This window comes from Entelurus aequoreus, linkage group LG04, assembly GCF_033978785.1.
Source record: "Entelurus aequoreus isolate RoL-2023_Sb linkage group LG04, RoL_Eaeq_v1.1, whole genome shotgun sequence".
NCBI lineage: Eukaryota > Metazoa > Chordata > Actinopteri > Syngnathiformes > Syngnathidae > Entelurus > Entelurus aequoreus.
In genome coordinates, this window is record NC_084734.1 from 43,561,753 (window position 1) to 43,582,096 (window position 20,344).

The 20,344-nt window shown below is 39.4% G+C and overlaps 1 protein-coding gene across 4 annotated transcripts in view; it reads right to left on the bottom strand.

Annotated features, from left to right (window-relative positions):
* The window catches only part of LOC133648655 (kelch-like protein 29), a 575,830-nt gene that overhangs the window by 185,440 nt on the left and 370,046 nt on the right, over positions 1 to 20,344 (bottom strand). For all 4 annotated transcript variants that reach the window (XM_062044945.1, XM_062044946.1, XM_062044947.1 and 1 more), the window contains one exon: positions 9,999 to 10,481. In XM_062044945.1, the coding sequence (XP_061900929.1) occupies positions 9,999 to 10,481 (483 nt within the window). The remainder of the gene's footprint in view (positions 1 to 9,998; positions 10,482 to 20,344) is intronic.

A 20,344-nucleotide genomic window follows, 5' to 3' on the forward strand; every position in this document is an offset into this window, starting at 1 on the left:
ATACAAGAACACACACACACACACACACACACACACACACACACACACACACACACACACACACACACACACACACACACACACACACACACACACACACACACACACACACACACACACACACACACACACACACACACACACACACAAATGCATGGCTGAGTACAGCGGAGCGAGGAGTAGTTCTAGACCTGAAAAATGATGTCTACAAGTAAACTCCCCACAACATTGACAAAGTAGTGATTTTAGGCTGTTTTATAACAAATTTCAGCAAATTTTGGAACGTCCACTTGAAGCTCCAAAAATGCAGCTACTAATTTCTTTCTGCGTAGTGTGTGTTTTGGTAGCATCTTAATCACAGATTATGATGTTTTCGCGCGTTTGAAGGATTTATAAAATATGTTTGTCAGATGCAATGTTGCAGGTTGTAACAATACAACTAAGAGTTCAGCGTGCATACATCTCCAAATATGAGGTAACCATTGACCGCTCCAGGCAAATTGACAGGCGAGGAGTAAAATTTTACAGCGATCATCTTAACGATTCTGACTCCAAAGACGAAAGGTTTTGGTCAGAGTTTGGATGGCAAAATGTAAACGACTTAAAGGCCTACTGAAACCCACTACTACCGACCACGCAGTCTGATAGTTTATATATCAATGATGAAATCTTAACATTGCAACATATGCCAATACGGCCGGGTTAACTTATAAAGTGCAATTTTAAATTTCCCGCTAAACTTCCGGTTGAAAACGCCTTTGGAGGATGATGTATGCGTGTGACGTAGCCAGGAGAACAGAGGTATGGCTTTCCCATTGAAGCCAATACAAAAAGCTCTGTTTTCATTTCATAATTCCACAGTATTCTGGACATCTGTGTTGGTGAATCTTTTGCAATTTGTTTAATGAACAATGGAGATTGCAAAGAAGAAAGTTGTAGGTGGGATCGGTGTATTAGCGGCTGGCTGTAGCAACACAACAAGATGGATAGCAGCCGATGCTAGCCGCCAACCGCATCTGTGTTGGGGTGAAGTCCTTCGTCGCGCCGTCGATCGCTGGAACGCAGGTAAGCACGGGTGTTGATGAGCAGATGAGGGCTGGCTGGCGTAAGTGGAGCGCTAATGTTTTTATCATAGCTCTGTGAGGTCCGGTTGCTAAGTTGCTAAGTTAGCCTTAGCGTCGTTAGCAACAGCATTGTTGAGCTTTGCCAGGCTGAGAATTATTAACCGTGTAGTTACATGTACATGGTTTAATAATTTTGTTTCTATCTGCTTTTGAGACAGATGCTATCACGTTAGCTCAGTAGCTAAAGAGCTTCGTCGATGTATTGTCGTGGAGATAAAAGTCAATGTGAATGTCCATTTCGCGTTCTCGACTCTCATTTTCAAGAGGATATAGTATCCGAGGTGGTTTAAAATACAAATCCGTGATCCACAGTAGAAAAAGGAGAGAGTATGGAATCCAATGAGCCAGCTTGTACCTAAGTTACGGTCAGAGCGAAAAAAGATATGTATTTCACTGCATTCTAGTCCGTCACTCTAACGTTCCTCATCCACAAATCTTTCATCCTCGCTAAAATTAATGGGGTAATCGTCGCTTTCTCTGTCCGAATAGCTCTAGCTGCGTTGAAAACAATAGGAAAATATGAGGAAGTGAACAACTGACAACGTCACGCTACTTCCGGTAGGGGCAAGGCTTTTTTTTATCAGAGACCAAAAGTTGCGACTTTATCGTTGTTGTTCTCTACTAAATCCTTTCAGCAAAAATATGGCAATATCGCAAAATGATCAAGTATGACACATAGAATGGATCTGCTATCCCAGTTTAAATTAAAAAAAATCATTTCAGTAGGCCTTTAAGCCATATGCGATCCCGAAAATCAGGAGCACCATTGAGGGGAGAAAGACTGAGGCAGAACTCCTCTGGACGCTATGGGTCCTATTAAGTTGTAGTAGGTGTTTTGTAGAGAATGTGTGAAAGCGCAAGTCCAAGCCGACTTTTCAATCCAATAACAGCGCCACCATGTGTTGAATTTTTCAGAAAAACAATAGCACAGGCTAGTGGCAACTGAGTGGGGGGTCACATTTTGACCAATTTCCACACCTGAGCATCGGTTCAAGAAGAGAAGAAATACATTTAGTGTGCGTATTGAGTTGCATAGAAGAAGGTTGAAGGGGCGCGATACCATTTGCCAGTCGTCCACTTAACTTGTCTGTGTTGCAGCACATTGATTTGTGCCTCAAAGTGAATGTAGGTTGCACTCCTAAACATGCCTCAATCTCCAAGGCCTCGTGCCAGAAGCCGACGTCTAATGCAGCAGATTAATCGCTGCACATCTTAATGTTGAGTTGTTAGCTGTAGTGCGTTGTCAACAAGCTCCAAAGTAAACACAGTTTAAGTTAGCCTGGCCGACGACGTGACTGCGACATGGATGTAAATGCAGCAGATGTGCCCTCCGCCCCTGGGAAGCTGTTCAGCATGTTTCCGGCGATCCTCGGAGAGGAGAGTCAAACTTTTAGCCCGAAACTTTTAAATGGCTTTGATAATGCATGCAGGCCATCTAATAAATACTAATGACAAGAGCAGGCATTAGCAGGAATAGCTCCCCCTCTCCATCTTATTATTCCTGGGAGTTAACAACAAGGTCGGCACCGGGAAGACAGATAGTTTGTCTGCGACTTAGACGGATGGTAATGGCCCTGACTGCAATCAAGATGTACCATACAAAGCGGACAATACTATTTCTGTGCTGTTGACAGAAGCTGAATTGTTGTCATTATTCTATGACAATTCATATTGTGTCCATTCTCTCAAATCATCTGAAGTCATGCAGCCTGAGTGCTCAAAAATGCCAATATCTGAATTTGAAACTTAGACTGCACAAGTTACAGCAGCCATGAATTAACATTAAGGGTACATTTTCTATATAAGGATGTATATACAGTCGTGGTCAAAAGTTTACATACACTTGTAAAGAACATAATGTCATGGCTGTCTTGAGTTTCCAATAATTTCTACAACTCTTATTTTTTTGTGATAGAGTGACTGGAGCACATACTTGTTGGTCACAAAAAACATTCATGAAGTTTGGTTCTTTTATGAATTTATTATGTATCTACTGAAAATGTGACCAAATCTGCTAGGTCAAAAGTATACATACAGCAATGTTAATATTTGGTTACATGTCCCTTGGCAAGTTTCAATGCAAAAAGGCGCATTTGGTAGCCATCCACAAGCTTCTGGCAAGCTTCTGGTTGAACATTTTTTCCACTCCTCTTGACAAGATTGGTGTTTTGTGACTTGTTTCTTCAGCATTGTCCACACGTTTAAGTCAGGACTATGAAAAGGCCATTCTAAAACCTTAATTCTAGCCGGATTTAGCCATTTCTTTACCACTTTTGACGTGTGTTTGAGGTCATTGTCCTGTTGGAAAACCCAACTGCTCCCAAGACTTAGACTTAGACTTACACTTCCTTTTATTGTCATTTAAATTTGAACTTTACAGTACAGATAAGAACAACCTTTCGTTGTATTAGCTCGTTGTAGTGCAGGATAAAAGAGCAATATGGTGCAGATATAAATAAATAGATTACTGTTCAGATAAATATATTGCACTTTTGCATTTACATCCACGTTTATGGATGTATGTTATATTGTCCTTTAATTCCAGCGAGTTAATCCGTTTTTGAGGGGAATTGGGGGGATTATTATGATGCGTTCAAGAGTCTTATGGCCTGAGGGAAGAAGCTGTTACAGAACATGGAGGTTCTGCTACGGAGGCTGCGTTTTTAAAGTTACTGCTGTCAGCAAAGAGAAATCCCCAAATTAGCCGCACCGTCTTATAAACTGCAGGGTTCAAAGTTTAGGAAAAAAGTAGCGGCTTATAGTCCGGAACTTACGGTACTATTATTCGTGCTGATACCGTAACGGATTTCAACATCGGTATCATATCAAAAGTGAAAAAGTCGTATTGGCACACCCCTAATTAACATGGACAACAAATGATGAAATTCACCTCAGAAATGATGTGAAACTGCTAATGCTGAGCATAAATCACCAAAAAATAATTTACAAAGCAAATAAACATAGGTGAATAAATCACAACATAGCCTATGAACCCAAAGACACTGTGAAAAGATGTCCCCTCGTAGCAATAAACAGCACAGAGACATCAGAAAAATAGCATAAAGGCCTATATAATTAACTGCCAAGTCTCCTATAGTCACCAGAGCCACAGTCTACTTTGGCAAATAACTGCAGAGCCTGGTCATAAAACAATGGCCTGTGGCTGTAGGTAACCTACAGATGTAGTTTTTATTTTTCAAGCACCCCACGAGGTGGCAGTAAGATGCATAAGAAGTGTCACAGGCAGTTATTATCGTGAAGCTTTATCTAGCTCTGCATGTGCTTTAAACTGTTGTTATTCAGCTGTTGGTGTGAAAGTCATGCGTGTTGCACTTGTCCTACTTTTCTTTCTAATCACATCATCAGTGCTAATAATGTTGACTGTGCAGTTTGCAGCTATTACCACTTTGGTTCTGCGTCTGCTGTGTTGAGGCTCTAGTGATTGGTAGTTCGCGATAGCAATAACATAGCCATGGCGATAGATGGCTGCAGTATCAGCTTGATTAAATTATAAATATTCTGCACTTTATCCACTTTATACATAAATACAAATAAATGTGTCATGTACTCCAATTCATCTTTGGCCATTCCTATGTATTTATGCCGATCAAGCTCATATGAAAGCGGCTAACGGCTGGCACGAGCACATACGTGCAGCCCAGACCGACGCACACAAAGACACGAGCGTTGATGTGCCCACTGAAGCAGAAAGAAAAACAAATTGCTCCCCTTGAAGGCAAAGCCAAATCAAACACAGGGTGCAATTTCTGTCACTGTGCTGTTTGCAGGCTGTCATCTGACAAAGCGTCCACGCCGTCACACCCAAGAGGATGCAGACGCGTACAAACACACAGACACAGGCCTGCAGTGTGTACGGATTACGGGTAAAAAAAGCTCCATCAGCGTCTCCACCGTGCGGGCCTTTGCCATCAAACGTTAGCAGAACTCCTCGTCACGTCACCAGCGAGCCGAAGTGTTGTTTCCTCTGGCTCAAACGTGTTAAGAGGCAGCATGGGGACTGGAGAGGAGGCTTGGCTACTTCAGCTCTTCCAACAACCGTGGAATAATGTCACCAATAACGTCACCACATATGGCTATTGCAGTCCACTTTTTTGGAAGCAAATAAGCCCTTTAAAGTAGGGCATTTGTGATAACAACATACAATGTTTGCCACAGAACTCTAATCAATCTGTGGAAGTGGCTCGGGGAGGAAAATATTAACATAATTGGCCATTAGGCATGTGGAGGAGCATCGAAGTGGAGGGGCCTCAAGCACAGGGGGAACCATCAGCTTTGGTAAAGTTTGAAAATGTGTTCTTCTGTAATTGAAATATGTAATTGAAACATTATTTTTGCTCGGCTCTTACCGAAGGCGGTCACAATTTCCCATCCTCTTGTTATCTCTCCTGCTCTACTTCTCTGATCTTATCTTGTCTTGTCTTAACCGTCTAAGTGCCTCTCTTCTTGCATTGTTCTCCGAAAATCTAAACATAGAATTGATAAACTGGTCACTCAACTCAGGCTATGTCTACACTAAGCCGGAAAAACCCTTAAACAAATAATTACTTAGCCTTAGCCCCGTTTCAGCCACACTTTAAGGACCCCCTCCTCGGACAAGTTTTTACACGGGTAAGTGCTCCGTGTATTTCTTGAATCTCCGGCTCTTAGCTTTGTATGGACTCATTGATCATTTACAAAGTGAGTTTGGAGAGGAAGTGACGCCAGAAAGACCGCGCCCCACACAGGAAGTGACGTCAAAAAGAACGCACCACAGCCAGCTTCATAATACAGCGGTTTCGTAACTTGGAACTAACCACTTGAAATATGAAGGCGAGTCATCCAGACATGCCCGTGTTTCTCCTTCCGTCTGTACAGATGCTTGTGGAAATCACACATGAATACCTTAAGAGAAAGCGATTGCAGATATTTCAGATACAACACTTCTCAGGTGGCAAGAGAACTTTCCAATTTCCGGGTCAGGTGTGATTCTACTTACCAAAAAACTTTGTAAATTTATCCAAGGAGAGTCAACGAGAATGCGGGCTCCCGTGGATGTGATAAAAAAGGTAGTGTGTGCTTTGTATTACCTGGCCGTCGAGGGAAGACTACGGAAAACAGCGAATACTTTTGGACTGGCAAAGCAGACTGTATCAGTTATTGTCCGCCATGTATGTCGTGGACTCAACGTCTAGGTCCAGAGTGTATAAAGTCACCAAAAACGAATGGACAATGAAGGTGAAGGCAAAAGAGTGAGGAGTGTCCTGACCAGATATCTAGATCCCTAGATTGATTGATGTAAAATGTTCTTTATCACATTGTTTACGTGTCTAATAAAGATTTGATTAATTTATGATGGCTCAGGTGTGATTCACTACAATAGGGCCCCACAGCACACTGGATTCCACTTAATTGAAATACCACAACACTGGATATTGTTCAGATAAGTTACATTTAAGAACTTGCACACAAAGCAACACTGGAGGTGACTATGACGTGCGCATTTTCCACACATGCATACTAGGTTGCATTGCGCCGGCGGACGGAGGGGAAGGGGTCTAAAAACGACCATTGTGTGTGTGGACAAGGATAAGGTTAGGTGGGATTTACCCTGGATAACCTTAGCCGGCTTAGTGTAAACGGGGCCTCAATTGACAAACACAGATTCAAGGTAACCTGCCTGTCCTGACGGGACGTTTGCTGCCGGATACATGAGGGACTCTTGGGAGAAGTGGCGTGTCATGTGCCCGACAGTCTTTTTTTCACATTTATTATTTAACAAGATAATGTACAATTATATTATGCATAAAGGGAAGGGGTCAAAGTGCCGGATGTATACAGTGCAAGTTAATACACCATTCAAAAGCATTATTTAAATACCATACATACATACTGTAGATACATACAGCAAACACCCTGATATGATCTAAAAAAAAAAAAAAAGCACAAGTCAACACACTACTAACATTCGGATGAGGTTCAACCTTCATCGTGCATACAGTACAAGTCAATCACAATTATTCACTTGCGTACATCTCTGGTTATCTAAAAACATGTTTTTGATTGTCTTGTAAAGGGAGTGAGTGAATACAAGCTCAGCATCTCAGATGGGAGCTTGTTCTACTGTTACATAGCCTTTGAAGAGAAATCCGATTGGTCGAAGGCTGTCCTACATTTTGGGATACTACACTGACCTCTCGTACTACCTCTGATTACTCTTGGGGTCGTATCCAAAGTCCGAATGACAAAATCTCTGAGGATGGAGCCAACTTGTGAACAATTTTGTAGACCCTTTGGGTGTATGAGAGAGATATAACCCCTTGTGGGGTGATGGAGACCAGAGCAGCGCCTTGATGGCAGCAGCTTCGAACCGGATGAGAAAGTTAAGTACAGGTTTCACTTTTGCATCTCATTTCACGTAACAGTGGTGCAATCAAAGACCCTCGATTAAAGTTACAAACACAGGTGTCAGTAGTTTTTAAAGACAGGGGTGGCTTAACTCCGAGAAGATGCACTAATAATAGAATCATTATAACAACGATGTCTCATTATTATTCGTATTACACACTGATGATAATTACATGTGAATCAGCTAATATCCACTTCATGTTTTAAAAGAAAACCTGACATATTTATAATCATATTTAAGTGAATAATGATTATTTAAAACCCTACCATGGCTACTTAATATTGATTGTAATGGCTTTTTTGTAAAAACAAAAACAAACCAAAAATACAACTTATTTTTTCGAACCAGAACCAAAATATTTAGAGGCTTATCTAAATATGCTCTGGATATGTAAACCTTATCTTTAAAAAGTCAAAAACCTAATTAAGGTGTTTGTATGTGTTTTAAAAAGCTGGGTTCAACTAAAAACATGGAACAATTACTTTTTAGTAAATGTAAACATATCACGTTTGTGTGTATGGGGCGGCTTTTTTGTGTGGAATTTTGCACATAGTTTACAATCATTATGACGGACAAGAAGACAAAAGTTGTATTTTTATTTTTTTCCACTTTAATTTGTAACAATTGGCTTGTTCCAAGTGGCTAGCAATGCAGCTAATGGGATCAGTCCATTCTGTCTCTAAATCACTATGAAAATGCATTCAAAAACCACAAAATTCTTCATTTACGTTCCATAACCTGTATAATATCCAAGCTGTAGCGACATTGTTATTGTAAGTGAACACTGAGGAACTCTTTTTCTAACGTAGGAACACATCGCCTTGCGACGGCATGCTACGGCATTTGCAGTTTGATTGTATCGTGCACCCTATTTGTAGTTTTCATTACCAAATGTATATGGCATATCCATTGTAGTCAAGCCAGCACATTTGGAAAAGTTGAGCCTTACTTATGAGCACTTTTTATCAGGCATGCTTGCTTTGTTGGCATGAAATGATGATGCATGATGCAACGTGATGTCACGTGCAACAAAGTTATCAAAATATCACGCCGTTTGATTTCACGTAAGTTGGTACCCGGTAGCACTGATGGAGTGCAGTTGGTACCTTCACCTGTAATCTTTTATACCCTTTGTAATTTGTTTTTCAATACTTATTTTCTAATATAAAATTCTAAGGAGAAATTAAATGTATGTTTATTAAAATTTGATTTTGTTTATATTATTTGTATTTATTTACTTTTATTTACTGCACGGAATGTATATTTTGCGATTACTGCCATTTTAAGAAGTTTATTTTCTGTAGTTATTAATGTCGTACATGTTTGCGTGTGTCCATAATCCACAAGCAAAGGCTTTATCTGGTGGGATTAATCAAAATTAATATTTTTTAAATCTCATTAAAAGACTATGCCTGGTTAAAAATGAACCTAATGAAAATACAGCAATAAGAAAATATTGCAACATGAGCGGTTTTATCAGAACTGGAACACATGATGTTTTTGTTTGGCCAACATTGTACTTTACTCCTACTTGTTGATATGATTGGGCAAACTTAACTTTCATCCACTCTCCAAAAAGTTTCTATCAGCTGCTAACCACGTGGATTTGTTCAATAGACACTAATTCTAAGATTGGTTCACTCAAAGCGCCCTTCCACATTCCTGCAGGTGGTAGTCACCACAGCCGCACTGATCTGAAAGGTTAATGAATTGAAAACCTGAGGGATTGCAACACCTGTCCTGCAACACGGCGGCATCCAAATACCGTCAACGGCATTAAACGAATGCAACGTTCTTGGCCTCTTAAAGGAGGTCAGTGCAGCCGTGCGTGCATATGCTTAATGGATTGTGACAGCCTATTTGACGCGCTGCAAGCAAAATAAAAAAAGCTAATTTTACAGAAACCGGGGGCCGAGCCGTCAATCCCGTCTAATTATCCATTTGCAATTCTACCTACAGTCTCATTTCAATGTATCGCAGGCAGGCCACGAAATAATTGCTTTTCTGCAATCTAGGAGTTCATTTGGCTTTGTTTTATTGATCGCAATGAGTCGGGATGCAGGGCATGTGAGGGTGTGGGGGGTTTAATCTAAATGAAAAGCTTCATTAAATGTGAAAATTGTACAGGGAATCGGCAAACATCTGTTTTCTGGCGTTCCCGCCACGTTGTAAATTCCAAGGTTAAAGGCAAACACAACAGTCAGCTGGCAGGCCGTGAGTCACAAACATGGCCGCCACTGAAAGGTGTTTGTGGCCGGAATTTAGCACGCCCTGAGAGGGTTGGCGTGTAAAGATAAACCTGGACTGACGATAGGAATGCTGCAGCTGAGTAGGTGGTCTTGAGAAGTCGCCTTGGTATGTTTCACATTTTAGCCGCCTCTCTGTTCACGAGCATTCCAAGCGATGCTAGCAAGGTTAACGGCAGGAAATCATGGCAGATACGGACAATTAATAAGGAGGTTATTTACCTTTTGGGTGTCCCGGATCACTGAACTCGTACTTCCCCATCCCGACCGTCCGCAGCATCTGCAGCCCATTAGGTGCGTCCTGACTGTCGACCGAGAGCGGGGCATGGGTGGCGGCTGCCTGCCCGTTGGTGAGAGGCACCGTAGGAAGCTGAATGAGGCCCGGGTGAGAGCTCAAGTGGCCGTTGCCCATCATGCTGTGAGAGCCGGGGTGAACCACCTGGGCGGCAGAGGCGTACGGCGGATGGCTGGGCATGCTGAGGACCATGGCGGGCGGCTGCGCGGTGGACTGAGGTGTCAGCTGAAAGTGGGCGGTCATGAGCGGGTGCTGCGGGGGTACCGGCGTCTGGATGGAGGGTGTCACCCCGATAATGGGGGACTGGGCAGTTACGCTGTGATTGTAAGATGGCGGTTGAGAAAGGGCGTAGGTGTGGGGGAGGAGGCTGGGCTGGCTGATGGCGGCGACCGGCGCCACCCAGCTGGGACCTACAGAAGACAAAACAAAACAAATTAATATTCTAAAAAACCTAGACCCTGAACCGGGCAGATGGGTAGCATGTTCATTGCTGTGGTTGGCTTACATCAACATACACATGTTATACACCCACGTAACCGGAACGTCAGCTAACAGTTCAACAAAACCAATACTAAGAAAACAAAAGATAATTCAAACCAAACAATTTTATTGGGCAAAGGTGGAAAGCAAGTCTGAGACCAACTTATGCCATAAAATAATTTTATACAACAAAATGCTTGAAACCTGTCAACTTCTCAACGTTAACACTTCAAATCTTTCAGGTGTTATTCCTTCATCCTTAAAACTAATGGAACTATTAGCTTAGTTTAAGCATGCGGACACAGAAGCAAAGATATTCAGTAACCACCAGCGTCTCCCTTTCACTTTGATATCAAGATCATCTAGTACAGTTGGAAGGGGTTTCCTATGGCCCCATTCGTCGCGGTTTACCTGACACATGAAACTTAACAAATTGAGGTGGGACACTATCCACTTCAACTGCCAGATAGCAGCAGAGTGTTAAATATCTTAAAATGTGTTTTGCGGCGATTCCAACTTTGACCACAACGTCAGTTGCTATGTGCAGTGGGTTTGGGTTGTTTGTTGCCTCATCCCATGCATGAAGAATACATTACCGAACTGATAAGTATGAAAGAGAAAGCGATAATAGAATATTATCTGCTCCACTTGGATGGTCCAACTCCTTAATGCTTCAGTCATAGGCAGGATTCTCACAGGAATGAGGCAAAAACACAACCTTACCTACTGCATAGTGGCACTTTCCATAATTTTTAGCAGACTGCATTGAAAATTGATTAACACCCCCACCCTATTTTCACACGAGATCCACCCAGGAATGGAGCCGTATGAATCCCTTCCCTACAGTATATGCAGCAAAAACACAATTTCAAATGCGCTTCTGAGCCCAAAGTTAAAGAACATCTGTCAACGCAAAGACTCAAAATTTGTTTGAATATAAAAATTCAATGAAATCACAAATGTCAGCATCAAGTCATGTCAGCATTCACAATCCTTACGTGAGACAAACAAACATCACAACTCAAGTAAGTTTTTTTGGGGGGCATTCTCTATGTTCTGCATTGCTGCAATAATTGTGACAATTTGTTGTAGGTTGTATTTCTTATTTTATAATGTATTTCTTAGTTATCACTTCATTTACAGAATTAAAATTTGAAATTACTAGTCTGTTAACCTAAAAGTTAAAAAACTCCATTAAAATAAAAAGGCACTGTTTTATTAATTCAAAAACATTGCAGGTTTTCCTTTACATTATTATGTAAACGATACCCATGCTACATAACATACAGTAGTGGTCAAAATTTACATACACTTGTAAAGAACATAATGTCATGTCTGTCTTGAGTTTACAATAATTTCTACAACTCTTATTTTTCTGTGATAGAATGATTGGAGCAAATACTTGTTTGTCACAAAAACATTCATGAAGTTTGGTTCTTTTATGAATTAATATTGGGTCTACTGAAAATGTAACAAAATCATCTGACCACATAACTTTCCTCCAGAAGGTCTTATCTTTGTCCATGTGATGTCAGATGAAACACAAATTGAGCTGTTTGGCCACAATACCCAGCAATATGTTTGGAGGGCCCCGTGACCCCGAGGGGGAAAAGTGGTACAAAATGGATGGATGGATGGATGTTTGGAGGGGAAAAAGTGAGGCCTTTAATCCCAGGATCACCATTCCTACCGTCAAGCGTGGTGGTGGTAGTATTATGCTCTGGGCCTGTTTTGCTGCCACTGGAACTGGTGCTTAACAGAGAGTAAATGGGACAATGAAAAAGGAGGATTACCTCCAAATTCTTCAGGTCAACCTAAAATCATCAGCCCGGAGGTTGGGTCTTGGGCGCAGTTGGGTGTTCCAACAGGACAATGACCTCAACACACGTCAAAAGTGGAAAAGGAATGGCTAAATCAGGCTAGAATTAAGGTTTTAGAATGACCTTCCCAAAGTCGTGACTTAAACGTGTGGACAATGCTGAAGAAACAAGTCCATGTCAGTAAACCAAAAAATTTAGCTGAACTGCACCAATTTTGTCAAGAGGAGTGCTCAACAATTCAACCAGAAGCTTGTGGATGGCTACCAAAAGCGCCTTATTGCAGTGAAACTTGCCAAGGGACATGTAACCAAATATTAACATTGCTGTATGTATACTTTTGACCCAGCAGATTTGGTCACATTTTTAGTAAACCCATAATAAATTCATAAAAGAAACAAACTTCATGAATGTTTTTTGTGACAAACAAGTATGTGCTCCAATCACTCCATCACAAAAAAAAAAAGAATTGTAGAAATTATTGGAAACTCAAGACAGCCATGACATTATGTCCTTCACAAGTGTATGTAAACTTTTGAACACGACTGTACATACTTACAGCACGTATATAAAACGGTGTTGGAGGTTTTTCGATGTTTTTTTAAATCGCTTTATAAATGGAATACATTGTATGCCCGTTGCTAAACCGCCTCTTAGTTTTTTAAGCAGTTTTCTTTTACCATCGAGAACAGTGATTTTCAAACTGTAGTATGTGTACCACTAGAGGTATGCAGGCTCCATCTAGTGGTATGCCAAATATTTGATTAATTATTTAAGTACAGTGTTATATTATATTATACAGTGTTATATTATATTATATAGGTATGTTATATTTTCCTATATGCAAACATGAAACACTATTTAAACTGTGTATGATGTTACAGTGGCCAAAAATATTAAACATACTTGTTAAATGAAACTTCTGCCTTGTTTTTAATTCATACTTTGGCCTACTACGCTACTGTCTTTTATTGTTGGTCTATATGGTGGTACTTGGAGAGCCAAGTGTTTTCTGAGGTGGTACTTGGTGAAATAAGTATGAGAACCACTGATCTGCGGTCCCCTCCCAGGTTTCTCATTGTATCCCATTGGGTTGAGTTTTTTCTTGCCCTGATGTGGGATCTGAGCCGAGGATGTCGTTGTGGCTTGTGCAGCCCTTTGAGACACTTGTGATTTAGGACTATATAAATAAATCTATATCTATAAGCCACAGGAGAGGGAAAGACAAGTGTTCTTGTATTGTGAATGATTGGCCAAATTGTCCACAAGTGCAGTGTTCCTTTAAGTCATTATAAATGTAAAAATAGTATATTTTCCCACTGCCAAGTTCTCCGTGAGATGTTCAAAGACACTTCAGCATGCTAACAGGAAGTTGGTCTTGAAGTTTATTGTGTCTGCACCGTTATTGTTTGGTCTAGTGCGGGGGTCGGCAACCCGCGGCTCTAGAGCCGCATGCGGCTCTTTAGCGCCGCCCTAGTGGCTCTCTGGAGATTTTTCAAAAATGTATGAAGAATGGAAAAAGATGAGGGGAAAAAAATCAATTTTTTTGTTTCAGAATGTTTTCTGTGGGAGGACAAACATGACATAAACCTCGCTAATTGTTATAAATCACACTGTTTATATTAAACATGCTTCACTGATTCGAGTATTTGGCGAGCGCCGTTTTGTCCTACTAATTTTGGCGGTCCTTGAACTCGCCGTATAGTTTGTTTCCATGTATAACTTTCTCCGACTTTCTAGGACGTGTTTTATGCCACTTTTTCTATCTCATTTTGTCCACCACACTTTTAACGTTGGGCATGAGTGCACAAAGGTGAGTTTTGTTGATGTTATTGACTTGTGTGGAGTGCTAATCAGACATATTTGGTCACTGCGTGACTGCAAGCTAATCGATGCTAACATGCTATTTAGGCTAGCTATATGTACATATTGCATATGCCTCATTTGTAGCTATATTTGAGGTCATTTAGTTTCCTTTAAGTCCTCTTAATTACATTTATATCTCATGACACATGTAATATGGCTTTTAATTTTTTGCGGCTCCAGACAGATTTGTTTTTGTATTTTTGGTCCAATATGGCTCTTTCAACATTTTGGGTTGCCGACCCCTGGTCTAGTGGTATTAAAGATTGCCATAATTTAGACAACTATTAGCCGCCCAGGGTGCACGAGCCCCAATTACACTAAACCATGAAGTTAAGTAGAGAGCCACAAAATATGGGCCTGCTGCAAACCTCACATGAGTTTAAGACCCCTGGTCTAAATGATGCATGTTACAGAGCAGAAAGGTAAAGGACAAATGGTTTTATTCAAAGTGATTTATAGTCTAATAAACCCGCATAGCTGTCATCATGACGCTGCACATCCGCTCTGAAATGCAGACTGATTGGTGGCATTTTTGTGTAAGCCACGGACAAAGCTGAGAACAGGATTTGACAGGCCGTTTTAAGACTGGTATTAGATGATCAAATAGAGAGAAGAGAGCATGAGAGGACTTCCAAATTGACGGCGCTCCTTCGTGAATCGCAAACGACGCTCAGCTTTGGCTCCGCTTAGCTATTTCCAACTGGGGTCTGCTTAATTAGCGGCAGACGGGTGGCAAGAAAACGGAAGAAAGAGGCAGAGAAACACAACAGATGCTCGCACGCCGGTGTTCCGTATGCAATTACCACTCAGACACGCTCACAAATGCTCAAATTAGCAAATTGATGCCCTTCAACCAATTAATTTAACATTTTTGACTTTAATAAACTACAGAAATTAGCCAGAGGTTATTCTAAAGACTAAAGTCCAGTACAATGACATCAAGTTGTACTAAAGTTTAGTACAACTATAACTGTTCATTATCAACTGTGCTATTTCTATTGGTATTTGTATTGCTCCATTTGTAGTGCAATAATGTATATTGTCATTTCTGTATTATTATTTATTTCACTTACTGCTTCTTTGCTATCACTTTTACCATTATATTTTTACATATCGTATTTGCTGATGTTGTTCTATTGTTGTTGTTGTTATTATTGTTGTGTTTGTTGTTGTCGTCTCTCTCTGTCTTATTCCCCTCTTGTCCCCACAATTTCAACCTATGTCTTCCTTTTTTTCTCTTTCTATCCCTTCCTGTTCCAGCCCGGCTGCACCAAATATTAATATAAATCCATTTAATAAAGTCAAATACACATAATGCAACAAGAGAAGTATCCCACACTTCTCTTTTGTAAAGTAAATGTGTACAGCTGATATGGGCATCTACATCAACTATATGATTTGCCTGAGAAGCTGGACAGGACAAAAAAAAAAAAAAAGAGTCTACTTTATACCTGCATTAGCCTTTCCATCCTTACACTTTCCATCCTTTGTAACTGAGCTACTGTGTGGAACAATTTCCCCTGTGGATCAATAAAGTTTGTCTAAGTCTAAAGCGCTTGAATGCATCACGGGAATAACGGCGTGGCGAAGTTGGGAGAGTGGCCGTGCCAGCAATCTGAGGGTTACTGGTTCAATCCCAACGTTCTACCATCCTAGTCACGTCCGTTGTGTCCTTGAGCAAGACACTTCACCCTTGCTCCTGATGGGCCTGGTTAGCGCCGTGCATGGCAGCTCCCGCCATCAGTGTGTGAATGTGTGTGTGTGTGAATGGGTGAATGTGGAAAATAGTGTCAAAGCGCTTTGAGTTCCTTAAAAAAGGTAGAAAAGCGCTATACAAGTACGACCCATTTACCATTTACCATTTAAAAAGCAGTGTTTCTCCACACCAGACTATTATATTGTAATTGCTCCTCGATAGTCACATGTGATAAACACCACGATTCAAAATAACCCACACAGTCACAACCAAGGCCTTTTTAAAATGACATGACTGCTATTGTGTGCACGATACAGAGAGAAGACGACAAGCTGAATGAGATAAACAAGATACGGCTAATTAGCTTTAAAAAAAGAAAAAAAAGAAATACAGAACAAATTGTTTTTTGTAAGCCCCGCTTTTCGTAATATTCAGTTTGAACTTGGACAAAAACAAAGCATCCTACTATCACTTGTATACATACAGGTTGCGAGCATGTTAGTTGTTAGCATGCTCGCTATTACAACCATTGATAGTTTAATTTATTTTGGTCTCCTTCCATTAGTAAAATAGGTGTCAGAACTTAACGTTCATAGTATCTTGCTAGCTAGGCACTATAGCTTTACAAAAAGTAGAGGTTATTTGAGGTTTTGTTTTTAAAACTAAGGTCCAATACAATCATGGCGGCAACAACCATTGAGGACACCGAGGTCATGTCCTGGGTATTTTTTTTAAGTGACAAAAACAAAAAGATGATATAATTGACTGCAAATGTACTTGCGTGTGCGCTGTCGCTCTCTCAATATACGATCTTTGGCCCAGCAAAGACAACAACGTAACACAATGAAGTCCACCTTCTACTCTAAACATCATCCGATTCGAAATGTGCTTTCAACATAACTTTAACATTAAAATATACTGACGTAACTAATGTTGCTTTCACATGAATGATATTTGTTTTGAAACGCTGTGGGCATTATACCGTTTTCGTGTCAGTCAAGTTCTGTTCGCCCTAGACGCTGAACATGCACTGTCATAGGGCTCTGTGATCTGTGAGGGGCCCGTTTTGCGTGATGTCAAATGTAAATTATTGAATGATAAGGCGCATCATATAAAACTTTACCCCAAACGCATTCCTGGCCACTTCATGCTGTGTCACTGATAAGAATACGGGGACCATTTTTTAAGTTAAAACGTTAAAGTACCAATGATTGTCACACACACACTAGGTGTGGTGAAATTTCTGCATTTGACCCATCACCTTGTTCCACCCCCTGGGAGGTGAGGGGAGCAGTGAGCAGCAGCAGTGGCCGCACCCGGGAATCATTTTTGGTGATTCAAAAGTTTGGGGTCACCCAAACAATTTTGTGGAATAGCCTTAATTTCTAAGAACAAAAATAGACTGTCGAGTTTCAGATGAAAGTTCTCTTTTTCTGGCCATTTTGAGCGTTTAATTGACCCCACAAATGTGATGCTCCAGAAACTCAATCTGCTCAAAGGAAGGTCAGTTTTGTGGCTTCTGTAACGAGCTAAACTGTTTTCAAATGTGTGAACATGATTGCACAAGGTTTTTCTAATCATCAATTAGCCTTCTGAGCCAATGAGCAAACACATTGTACCATTAGAACACTGGAGTGATAGTTTCTGGAAATGGGCCTCTGTACACCTATGTAGATATTGCACCAAAAACCAGACATTTGCAGCTAGAATAGTCATTTACCACATTAGCAATGTATAGAGTGTATTTCTTTAAAGTTAAGACTAGTTTAAAGTTATCTTCATTGAAAAGTACAGTGCTTTTCCTTCAAAAATAAGGACATTTCAATGTGACCCCAAACTTTTGAACGGTAGTGTATATACATATATATATATATATGTATATATATATATATATATATATATATATATACATATATATATATATATATATATATATATATATATATATATATATATATATATATATATATATATATATATATACATATTTGTACATACATATACATATATACGTATATATACATACATATATATACATATATACGTATATATACATACATATATATACATATATACGTATATATACATACATATATATACATATATATGTATATATACATACACATATATATATATAAATATATATATATATATATATATATACATATATATATATATATATTATATATATATATATATACATATATATATACATATATATATACATATATATATATACATATATACACATATATATATATATATATATATATATATATATATATATATATATATATGCATATGTATATGTATATGTATATATATATATATATATATATATATATATATATATATATATATATATATATATATATATATATATATATATATATATATATATATATATATATATATATATATACATACCGTATATTACCAAATAACCGCCCATGTCCTAATAGCCGCCCGGGGTCTGACCCCATTTTGTGAATTAACTGCCTCTTCCTAATAACCGCTTATGTCCAAATAGCCGCCCATGGGCTGTTATTTTCATAATTTAGATTAAAATCATATTGACTTCATTAAGCCCAATTTATAAGCTAAAAGGAAAAGCAAAGGTGCAGTAATTCTGGTAATTACGGTAAAAGCAGATGCGTGGAGTCCAGAGAGTTACATGACAATCAAAGGCTTAAGGAAATCTTTGCCGTGATGGAAGTTTATTTATTTTAGTATTGTGTCTTTTGATAGCCTACCTCATGTTGATCTCTTGTTTTTTTGTTTGTATGTGTACAATAGCTTTTATATTTAAAGTTTTTTGTACGAAAAAAAAATACTGGACAGTAACCATTGTAACCAAATAATGGCCCGGTGCAGGCTGGTGCAAAAATAAATAAAAGTCTTGTGCAAATAACCATCTGCTTCTTTTAAACGCCTGTCCCCAAAATCGATTTTGTGAAATAAACGCCCGGGCTACTATTTGGTAATATACGGTATACATACATACATATACATACATACATATATACATATACATACATACAGTATATACATACATACACATACATATATATGTATATATACATATATAAATATATATACACACACATATATATATACACACACATATATATATATATATATATATATATATATATATATATATATATATATATATATATATATATATATATATATATACATATACATATATATACACATATTTATATACATATATACAAATAGATATATACATATACATATCAGTGACGTGCCGTCACTAGAGGCAGGGGAGGCACGGCCTCACCTGCCATCATGGAAAGAAAAAAAATGTAAAAAGAAAAAAAAAAAAATTAAATTGTTATATGTATCCAGTGATTATACTAAAGTTATTTTCCATTTAACTTCACCAGTTTTAGATTATTTTTATTTTTATTTTTACATTTGCTGTTCAAATACTGAGAAGAGACGGTGCGGTGATCAGCAGCCAGTTGAGGCACGTCACTCAGTTGTGCCTCAACATGGATTGTGCGCAATGATTCGGCTAACTGCTGGCCTGCTGTGCAGTGAGACCAGATTGCTATATGAATTATATTATACATTTCCATAGTTTAGTTAGCTGAGGTATATAATGTACAGTGTATTTTGTCAACAACTGTATGTGTGTAAAGTATTTCTTGTGCTGAGCGATCATAAAACTGCTGCGAAGACGCACTGTGAGAGGCTCGCCTCATAACCCCGCCTCCTGGTGCCAAGCACCTCCGCCGCAGAATGCACCGCTCGACGGGAGCGCCCCATAACCAAAGCCCACACCCAAACCCTCCACGTGCAAGACCGAATCCACCCAAAAAAAGTCACTTAACAAGAAGCCAAAAAGTGCAAAAACAACAATGCTCGTGCGCAGGGACACAACATTAGGTACACCTGCAGACTGCAGCACGGATTTCACATTTCATTAATTTACAACTCCTCCAACACGAACACCACTGTTCCCGCACTTATAAGTAAAGGTAAGACCACAATAACGTTTTTTTATTAAATGTGCTTTTTTGTGTTCTACAGTTTCTATGTGTAAAGTTAAAGTTAAGTTAAAGTACCAATGATTGTCACACACACACTAGGTGTGGTGAAATTTGTCCTCTGCATTTGACTCATCCCCTTGTTCACCCCCTGGGAGGTGAGGGGAGCAGTGGGCAGCAGCGGCGCCGTGCCTGGGAATAATTTTTGGTGATTTAACCCCCAATTCCAAACCTTGATGCAGAGTGCCAAGCAGGGAAGAATGCTGGTATGAGCTTTTAAACATAACCCGTTAACTGCTGCCAATCAAATGGTGAATAAGATACTCTTTAGGGTTCATATGTTTGTAAATCTGACTGTGATGAAGTCCGTGCCTCACCAGTCATGAACCTCACCGCAC